Raw genomic sequence first — 10618 nt, 5'->3', positions numbered from 1 at the left:
AAAAAAAAGAGTGACAGTTCATGGGCAGGGAGGAAAATGTGCAACAAGGAATGAATGGAAATCCAAGTTCTGTATAAACTTTGATTAAAATCTCAGTTTTTAAAAAAAGTGAGAGTTCATGTGGTTACCTCATTACATTCATCCACAAGTATAAAGAAGAGATCAAATCGGGACATGATAGGTGCCGACAAATTTATATTCTGTTTCAATGACTTTGACCTGTCATAGTGTCCGCTGACAGGGTTTGCTGCGGCCAAAATGGACGTTCTGGCATTCAGAGTGGCCTGATTAAAATAAAAAAACAACACAACAACAGGTTTAAAGACTAACCAATATCTACACAACACAGTGCACAATCTTGCTCATAATTAAAGTCAATGCAAAATCAAAAGGATTTTTCATCAACGAACTGCTGTAAACGGGCTCATCCATGATGGTGTTGATGTGCTGACCCCTGCAAGTTCATGAACACGCATGAAACACAGACTGGAAATCACTCAGATGTCAGTCTACAGCAGTCTGATGTACTAAGCTGATGTACAAAAGGCTAAGTGAAGTGATAAACAACTAACGTTGATGAGAGTACGTGCTGTTATGGAAAGACTGCAAAATTAAAACTATGATGTTATATGAGCAAGTAATCAAACTATCAATACTTGCTTGTTTTTATAAACAACAGTCCTGAATAAAACTCCAAGTATCTAATGGTCTAGGATTGCCAGGGAAGAATCACTTTTTCATTTACACTTTAGGGGGGTTAAATCATATTCTCAAAAATCGAAATTTGACCTTGAGTCTATCCCCCTGAATTTAAAAACCAACTCAGGAATAGGTTTAAGGCCTTGAACACTAATGAATAAAGACGAGATAAGCTGTGGGAAGATACCAGGAATATTGCTCATAAAGAGTGCAAAAAGTCATTAAAAAGAAGGAAAAAGAATACAAAAGTGGATGTCAGAAGAGACTGAATATTGCACTAGAGCTCTGAGAAGCCAAAGCAAAGGGAAGAAACCAAGAAGTTAAGGAGCTGAATAGAAGGTTTCAAAACGCCACTAGGGAAGGCAAGGTAAAATATTATAATGAAACATACAAGGAGCTGGAGTTGGAATATCAAAAGGGCTAAACTCGCTCAGCATTTCTTAAACGGAAAGAACTGAAGAATAAATTCAAGCCACAAATTGCAGTGCTTAAGGATTCTATGGGCAGAATATGGAATGATTCAGGAAGCATTAAAAGAAGATGGAAAGAATATACAAGGTCATTTTACCAGAAAGAATTGGCTGACACAAAGGAATTTCAAGAAACAACATATGAGCAAGAGGTAATGGTGATGAAAGAGGAAGTTCAGGCTGCTCTGAAAGACTAAACAAAAAAATAAAGCCCCAGAAATTGATGGAATACCAAGTGCCATATTTTAGCAAACAGATGCTGTCCTGCATGTATTCACCAAACTGTGACAAGAAATCTGGAGGACAACTAGTTGGCCAACTGATTGGAAAAGATCCGTATTTATTCCCATTCAAATAAAAAGGTGACCCGATAGAATGTGAAAATTACCTAACAATATCACACACTAGCAAAATCATGCTGAAGATTATCCACAAAAGACTTAATAGTACATTGACAGAGAACTACTAGAAATACAAGCTGGGTTTAGAAGAGGTCATGGCACTAGGGATATTACTACCAATGTCAGATAGACCTTGGCAGAGAGCAGCGAATACCAGAAGAATGTCTATCTGTGTTTCATTACCTATGCAAAGGCATTTGACAGTATGGATCACAATAAATTGTGGCTAACCCTTGAGGAAAATGGGAATTTCAGAACACTTGATTTGGCTTATACGAAACCTATACTTGGACCAAGAAGCAGTCCTCAGAACAGAGCAGGGAAACACTGCATGCATGTTTCAAAATAAGGAAAGGAGTGCGTCAGGGATGCATCCTGTCCCCATGCCTTTTCTATCTGTATGCAGAACAGATCATTCTGGAGGCAGGGCTTTATGAGGAGCGTGGCATCAAGATAGGAGGAAGAGTAATCAATAACCTATGATATGCAGATGACACAACCTTGCTTGGTGTAACTGAAGATGACCTGAAGCACTTGCTGCAAAAGGTCAAGGACTGTAGTCTTCAATATGGATTGAAGCTTAACATCAAGAAGACAAAGATTCTAGTAGGCCAACTGATTCTCACTAGTTGGCCAACACCATAATAGATGGAGATTGAGTTAGCAATTATAGCTTGCTCAGATCCACAACTGACACTCTTCACACCAGTAGTCAGGAAATCAAAAGATGAACTGCACTGAGAAAATAGTAAATCTGCTGTCATGAACTTCTCCAGAGTGAAGAGCAACGATGTCAGTCTAGATACAAAGGTGCACCTAATCTAGGCCATGGATTTCTCAATTACTTGTTATGCTTCAGAGAGTTGGACAATGACTAAGGATGACAGAAGAATAGATGCCTTTGAATTGTGACGCTGGAGAAGAGTCTTGAACATACCATGGACTTCCAAGAAAATAAATAGGTATGTCTTGGAGAGGGTGAAACAAAATCTTTCCTTGGAGGCTAGGATTTTGAAGCTCCGCCTCACTTACTTTGGTCACGTGGCCAGGAGAGATCGGTCCTTGAAGGAGGACATCATGCTTGGAAGGGTGGATAGGCAGCACAGGAGAGGAAAACCCCGGATGAGACGGATTGATAAAGTGACTAGAGCAATGGGGGCTTCTGTGTCACAATTAGTGAGACTTGCTCAGGGCAGGGAATGGTTTAGAGCTGCTGTACATAGGGTCACTAAGCATCGCAGGCAACTCAACCAATAACATTCTATGACAGGTTTGGAACCAAGAGTGGCATCTACTTCCTAAACAACATGCCTCCAGAAACTATGAATTTTGATAAATGCTGACAGTTAGAGAAGGGCCTTTTGTTCGTAGGGTTGCTAAGAGTCATGCTTGACTCAACGGAAATCAACAACAACGTGAACATACTGCTTTAATATACAAAAGTATTCTATTCCCTTTCATGTTGGTTACAGTGCTGAACTTACAGAGATCTTCATTTAAATACTCTATCTTTGGTTATTTTTATTACAACTAGAAACACCACTTTATCAGAATACAGAAGCTTTATATATGGAAATTTTGATAAACAAAATGCTAAAAATGTTACTGGTACTGTCTGTACTTTCTGTCATAGCAGCACATTATTCTAGCCAGCACGTACAGTATGGGTAACTAATTCTCACACCCATATTTCCCATTTTAATAAGCATTACACAGGGAACGGTAACTCATCATGCAGGTGAACTTCTCTTGCTCCCCATAACCTAGAAGGCTTGGAGCAGAGGTGGCACACGCACCTTCACTCCCGCTTTCGTGATGGAGATGGTCTGCTGTTCCATAGCTTCATGAATAGCCACTTGATCCCTCGTTTCCATCTTATCAAATTCATCAATACAACACACCCCCTGCAAACAAACAGATCCAGCTTAACAAAAAGGCCCATTACAAGTAAACTCATGAAGTATGCACCAGAGAGAACCCGTCTGTTCTCTTAACGACAGAGACTTTCACATCCTCTCCAGAGGACAAGAATGTTTAGTAGACATACAGCGGCAGGACTTGTACTTTTCCCCGGGTAATTAACTAAAAGCATAGATTTAAAGCACTTGCAGTGGGGATCGTAAGCTCCAATCCTGGCTCAATACTGATGGAATAATCTGTTTAATGATCTCAAATGACAAAACCAGTCAATGATACATCTTCCTCAAAGAGCCCCTGTATGTTTTCTCTGCCTTTAACCTTGTCTATGAGAACATTTAAAGCAAAACAGACACCAAAACGGTTTCAACTTGTATAATTTAGTGACACTGATGACATTATTTGAGTTTTGTGATCATTCTCACATTTAGTTTTGAGGGGTTCCTCTCCAATTAGCATAAACTCATTGCCTCTCCCCAGGGTTCTGATCTAACCTCCTGAGATGCAGTTGTAAGTTTGATTCTATAGTTCTTTAAGAAGCATGATCCTCATGGCAGGTCTTTGAAGCTGTAATGCTTCTAGGGGTTCAGAGGAGCCTTTTGGCATAAGGACTCTCCTAGGGGAGGTTCATACATTTGTTTTGATATGCCTGTACTAATTTATTACTTTTAATACAGTTAGGATTTACACCTTAACCCAAATCTTTGACAAAATACACGTTTTCTTTAGCCGAGGTAGAGAGTAAAATGATTCTGGCCCAGTCTACTAAGTGTTAGGGCGCTCTGCTGTCCTGGTGGGTAAGGAGCTGCACTGCCAACCCAACGACAGGCATTTTCAATCCACCAGCCGCTCTGCAGAAGGAAAACGCACTATCTTTCCAGGCAATTTCTAGTCTCTGAAAACCCACTAGAGGGTAAGCCATGAAGATGGTTCTGACATAAATATTATAACCTTATAAACAGACTTCTTTTATCTAGTAGAGTCAGCCACTCAAAAAAGCAGCTTAGGAAACACAGCAAAACCAAGTTCAAGTACATTACAAGCCTCATACATTTTTAAATGTACGACACTTGTTAAAACAAAAAGCTAAACTAAAAACATTTTCTGCACTTTTATTTAACACCAGAACCTTAAGTAAACCCTATTGTCAAGTCATTCTGGGTCAATCTGGCATGGATTTGGTGCTTGTTTACTGGAGAAGTGACGAGAGAAGGTAGAACATAATGAATATAACACACATTTAAAAAACATGCTATATACATCAAAGACCTAATCAATCCACAGTTCAGACATATCCACTGACTGTCAATCTAGAAATAAGGCTTGTAAGTATGTAGCACTGGCTACCTATGCTGGGGCAAGCAACATCATGTGTCTAATGAAAGCCCCAATTCAAAGTTCTCACTAATAAACTCATGAATAACTTACTTAAGAATGCTTTTTTTAAGGGAGCTCTGGTGGCCTAGTGGCAAGAAGCTGCATTGCAATCCCAGAGGTGCAAGTTTCAAATCCACCAGATGGTCTGCTGGAAAAGGAGGGACAATCTCCTCCTGTACCAGTCAGATCCAATTTGACGGTACACACAGACAAAAAAAGAATGCTTTTTTAAAAGTATCTTTTAAACAGAAATTCAAAGGCCTTTTCTGAGAGAGTAAGGACTATTCTGATTTGTTTCTACCCAGTAGTTTAAAAAGTTCTTACGAGAACGAGATTCAGACACAGATTCAGATCCAGGACATACAAGTGAAAATTGGGGGGAGAGACTTATATCTTCTTACAGGACATACTCAGAGAAAGAAGGTCCAGAAAAGAAGAAGGCAAAAAAAAGAAGCTGCAAATAAGAAATCCACCCCAGTTAGCATTCTCTTTGGTTATCCACTCTCGGAACGAAAGCAAATGGCACTTCTTATGCAGATGACAGCAAGAGACAACAGTCCAGGAAACTACTCAATTCTCATCGAATGCTAAAAAAAATGTCACTCTGTGTTTTCAGGAAGAATCAAATATTTTGGCTCTAGATTCAGAATATGTTTGTTAGTGGCTAGGTAACCTAATTGATCCTGTTAAAATGCACAGATATTGATTTTCTTTTTCTGTGAACATAGACTTTGTTGGCTCTTCTTTTTTTTTTTTTTAAATTTTATTCTTTTGTGTGTGTATGTACCATCAAAATGGATCTGGCTACTATAGGAGGAGATTGTTCCTTCTTCTCAAGCAGAGCATCTGGTGGATTTGAACCACGTACCTGTGGGATTTCAGTGCAGCTTCCTGCCACTAGGCCACCAGAGCTCCCTGGGTCTTTTAAAACTAGAAGAATGTATTAATATTAAGAAATTCTTAACATTTCTAAATAACAGTTTGCATGAGTGTATCTAATATAGTAATGAAAACATTCTAGGTTTCCTGTTTCTCAGCTGTAGCATACTGTTTCCACCCAGTGCTAGAGAATGACTTGAAGCCAAATTAAAGATGGATCATAAAAAAAAAAAAGTTCTTACGTTATCAGCCAACATCAAAGCTCCAGCCTCAATGACAAACTCATGTGATTCTTCATCTCTTACGACAGCTGCTGTTAAGCCCGCAGCACTGGAAGCTTTCCCACTGGTGTAGACAGCTCTGGGGCTGAACTCTTCCACATGCCTATTCGACATTGTGAGATAAACGATCATTAATACGGGACTTTTCCAGGGATACCAGTATCACCTACACATGGGGGGGCGGGATGGGGGGGAGACCCATCAACATGTGCATAAGAAGTGAGTTGGTGAGAGATTATTCAAGCCATCACTCACTAAGTAGCATGGAATGGATTATAGTTACATGGGTAATTACAAGAACATCTGAGAGGCACTGGTGAAGCAATTCAGAGAAATACATACTATAATATACACATCACACCATATAGCAGAAAAAGATCTGAACAAGAAGCCTTATCTCCTTTGCCCTTACAAATGGATTTTGATATACTTGTCAGATGATAATGTGAAGTCAGTACATGACAGAAACATTAATTCTAAAAGAAGCCATCGAGAAACAGTTTAGTACTCTTGGCAGTCAATGGGATATTCAGTATCTGACTGCCAACAGAATAAACAGGTCTATTGTGGAGAAAGTGAAACCTGGGTGCTCCCTGGAGGCAAGGATGGTGAAGCCCTGTCTCACATATTTTGGGCTTACTGTGAGGAGGGACCAGTCCTTAGAGAAGGACTTCAGGCTGGAAAGGTAGGCTCAGAGTAAGAGAAAAAGACTCTCAATAAGATAGACTGACACAATGGGCTCAAGGGTGCCAGAGATGGTGAGGTCCGCACAGTGTAGGGCAGGGTTCAGATCCACTGTTCAAAGAGTTGCTACTAGAGGTGTCCAGAACATTACTGCTGCTTTACAAAAGGTCTGAAGACCAACCTTGTCCACGTTGGTCTAGCACAGCATTCTCAGAGCTACAAAGAAACTAGGAACATTTTTCTCCAATCTGAGAAAGGGCTCCTATGAAAACCCTATACATTCATCACTGAAACACAAGAGTTAAAGGCTCTGCTGTAAATCATGTAATTCAAGTTATTATTATTATATAAATTGAGTGAGACAGGGAAAAAACCAAACTTGAAGAGTGAAAGTCTGAATATTTAATGTCAGACACAAGGTAACTTTAACCATGTTATTCTAACACTGGGCTGGAGTTGAGTCAAGGGAAAAAAAAGAAAAGAAAAATCATAAAAGTTACAAGAAAGTTAAAATGATCTTTAATTGTAGGTGAATATATAGAATTTAGGGAGCTCTGGTGGCCAAGTAAGGACTGCATTGCCCACTCACACTTTTGGGCATGCTACACAACTGGACAGTCAATGTTCATGAATTAAAAGTCTTAACATCATTAAAGTGATAATACAACCCCTATCAAAATTCCAGTTAATTTCATTACAGAAATTGTAGGAACCAAGATTTTGGACAGAGGATAATCTGGAAAAAGAACAGCAAAGTTAAGAGGACTCATACTTTGCAACTTCAAGAATTAATAGGAAGCTATCAAGACAGTATACATAAGAGCAGACATAATGGAATAGAACTGATAGTCCAGAAATCTTTACATCCAGATGATTTTTTACAATACATGAGGAAAGAACAGGCTTTTCAACAAACTGTATTGAGACTATGTAGAACAAAGATGTGCATTCTCACAACATACAAAAATCAACACAAAATTGATTAAAGACCTAAACAAGTCAAAGGAAACATAGGCATAAATAAATGACCTTGGCTTTAAACAAAATAGCTGTGACAAAAAGTAACAAAATAAGGGGAGCTCTGGTGGCCTAGTAGCTAGAAGCTGCAACTACAATCCCAGAGGTGCACGGTTCGAATCCACCAGATGCTCTGCCGGGGAAGGAGGGGCAATCTCCTCCTGTACCAGTCAGATCTGATTTGACGGTACACGCACAGAAAAATAATAAAATTTTTAAAAAAAGTAACAAAATAAACAAAATGGACTTCATTAAACATAAAAACCTTGGTGCTCCACAGAATATTACGTTAGAAGAAAATACAATCTACTAAATAGGTGAAAATATTTAAGTATAGTTTGATACATGATTTGCATATGTTGTTAAGTGTGGTTGCGTGAACTAAAACAAACAGTAATCCTAGACTCTCTGATCAAACCCATGCCCCATTCCACGTCATCTGCAGGCCCACTTTTTTAATCACTATTATCACTTCATCTCACTGAGGGTCTTCCTCTCTTTCACTGACCTAAGCATTTTTCCAAGGACTGACTCAAAAGAAGTGAGAAGAAATTTCACCATCTTTGTCCCAAGCCAGATTATTTTGGTACTTCACAATATATTCAAAACTTTTCATCAGCATCACAATTGAAAGCATCAATTCTTCTTTGGTCTTCCTTTGTTACTGTTCTTATCTGTAAAAGAAGTCACCTGAAAATACCATGGCTTGGGTTAGACTGTAAGCCTTCAATGGTTTAGAATTTAAACTGCCATCTTTGCTTTTTAACACTTTCGAGTTCTTGACAAAGGATTTCCCCAATATAACATGTCTTTTGATTTCTTGACTGATAGGTGTTGATTATGGATTCAAGCAAAATGAAATTCTTGACAATTTCAATGATGTTGCCTACTATTCTCATGGTTGGGACTTTATTTCCTTGACATTGAGATGCAATCAATATTGAAGGCTCTTAGTCTTCGATCTTTTTCAGTAAGTGCTTCTTTTTCACTTTATGCCAACAAGGTTGTATTATCTACACATAATGTAGCTTGTTGATGAATCATCCTCCAATCCTGATATCACAATGAATAATCTGCTCAGTATACAGAATGCTTGCTCGGCTCCACGGTCAACACTCTTGGCACCAGTAGCCAGGAAATCAAAAAACGTATTGTGATGGGAAAGTCTGCGGTTAGGGACCTCTCTAAAGTACTCAAGAGCAATGGTGTCTCTCTGGAGACTAAGGTGCACCTGATACAGGCCATGGTTTTTGCAATCACTTTTTATGCATCAGAGAGTTGGACAATGACTAGGGAGGATAGAAGGAGAATTGACGCCTTTGAGCTGTGGTGCTGCAGAAGAGTACTGAATGTTCCATGGACTGCCAAGAAAAAAAATAGATTCATCCTAGAGAGGGTTAAACCAGGCTGCTCCTTGGAGGTAAGGATTCTGGGGCTTCGCCTGACATACTTTGGACATGTTGTAAGGAGAGACAGGACTTTAGAGAGGGACATAATGCTGGGCAGAGTGGAGGGACAGCGCAGGAGGGGAAGACCCTCTATGAGGTGGATTGATTCAGTGACTGGGGTAATCAGGATGGGTGTGTCAGAGGCAATGAGATTGGCACAGGATAGAGCAGGGTTTAGGGCTGTTGTACACAGCATCGCTGTGAGTCGCAAATGACTCGACGGCACATAACAACAACAACAATACAGAATGGATAGTTATGGAGAAAGGGTACGACCCTGACACACATTACATTTTCCTAATTTAAACCATGTGGTATCCCACTGTTTTAACAGAACTGTTTTTTGGCAATGCACAGATTTCACAAGAGCTCAATGAAGTGTTCTGGAATTTCCATTCTACCCTATCGTCTATGAAATATCATCCATAATTTATGAGTCACACAGTTGAATGCCTTTACAAAGTTAATAAAACACAACATCTTTCTGATATTGTCTGTTCTTAGCCAAGACACACTTGGCAGTAGCAATCATATCCCTCAGTCCACAGCCTCTTCTGTATCCATCTGGCAGTTCCTTATCAGTGTCATATGATATTAATGATATAGTTTGATAATTTCTACACTATGCTCAGTCATCTTTTTTTAAGGATGAGATTTGCATATCAATATACAAAAAGAACATATACAACTTGATCACCATTCTAACTTAAAAATTGTAAAAGAATCGAAAACATTTTCCAGAAAAGTATCCAAAATGGCCAGTAAACTCAGGAAAAGGTGTTCAACATCACGAGCCATCTGGAAAATGAAAATCCGAACCACATCACACCCAGCAGGATGGTGATGATTAAAAACACAGTCAGAAACTGGCAAACATGTGGAGAAACCAGAACTCCCAAGCACTGCTGGTGGGAATGTAAATGATGCAGACACTTTGGAAAATCCAAGCAACTGCTCCAAATGAAATCATTAACACCTGATCCAGCAAATCCATGTGAAAAAGATAACACCAGAGCAAGAAAAATGTCAACATAAAATGTCTATCAATGTTTATAGGAGTATTAATTATAGGAGCCAAAAAGTGCTAACACCACAAATGTCCATCAATTGATAAGTGAACAAAAAACATAGTATATTCATACAATGGCATGACATGTGACAGTGAAAAACAGTGACATACACGCAGTCCACAAACCAATGAGATCTGTGCCTGAGTGTATGTTTAAGTCAAAAACCTTAAGTCAAAACAGGTGCATATGTTTATTACTTTAGCACAAGAAAAAGCTGCAAGTCTTTTTGTCGACTTATACCACTCCTGCACCAAATGAAGGTGACTGTGGTGAACAATTTGTTGTGAGTAGGAGTCAAGTTCAAGTATCCAAGAAAGATGCTTCTAAATCATATTTGATGGCTATCCCAAGGGCAGGTGTTGACTGATTGGCTAT

At 39.1% G+C, this 10618-nt stretch overlaps 1 protein-coding gene across 1 annotated transcript in view; it reads right to left on the bottom strand.

The window, feature by feature from the left end:
• The window catches only part of MCM6 (minichromosome maintenance complex component 6), a 60612-nt gene that overhangs the window by 25703 nt on the left and 24291 nt on the right, over window positions 1-10618 (bottom strand). The window contains exons 9-11 of the mRNA XM_006880731.1: window positions 5986-6127; window positions 3367-3474; window positions 129-284 (exon numbers count right to left, since the gene is read on the bottom strand). Coding sequence (XP_006880793.1) covers window positions 129-284; window positions 3367-3474; window positions 5986-6127 — 406 coding nt within the window. The remainder of the gene's footprint in view (window positions 1-128; window positions 285-3366; window positions 3475-5985; window positions 6128-10618) is intronic.

This window comes from Elephantulus edwardii, unplaced genomic scaffold (assembly GCF_000299155.1).
Source record: "Elephantulus edwardii isolate Elephantulus edwardi_28Jun2011 unplaced genomic scaffold, EleEdw1.0 scaffold00010, whole genome shotgun sequence".
Lineage (NCBI taxonomy): Eukaryota > Metazoa > Chordata > Mammalia > Macroscelidea > Macroscelididae > Elephantulus > Elephantulus edwardii.
This window is presented reverse-complemented; position numbering and strand designations above follow the sequence as displayed.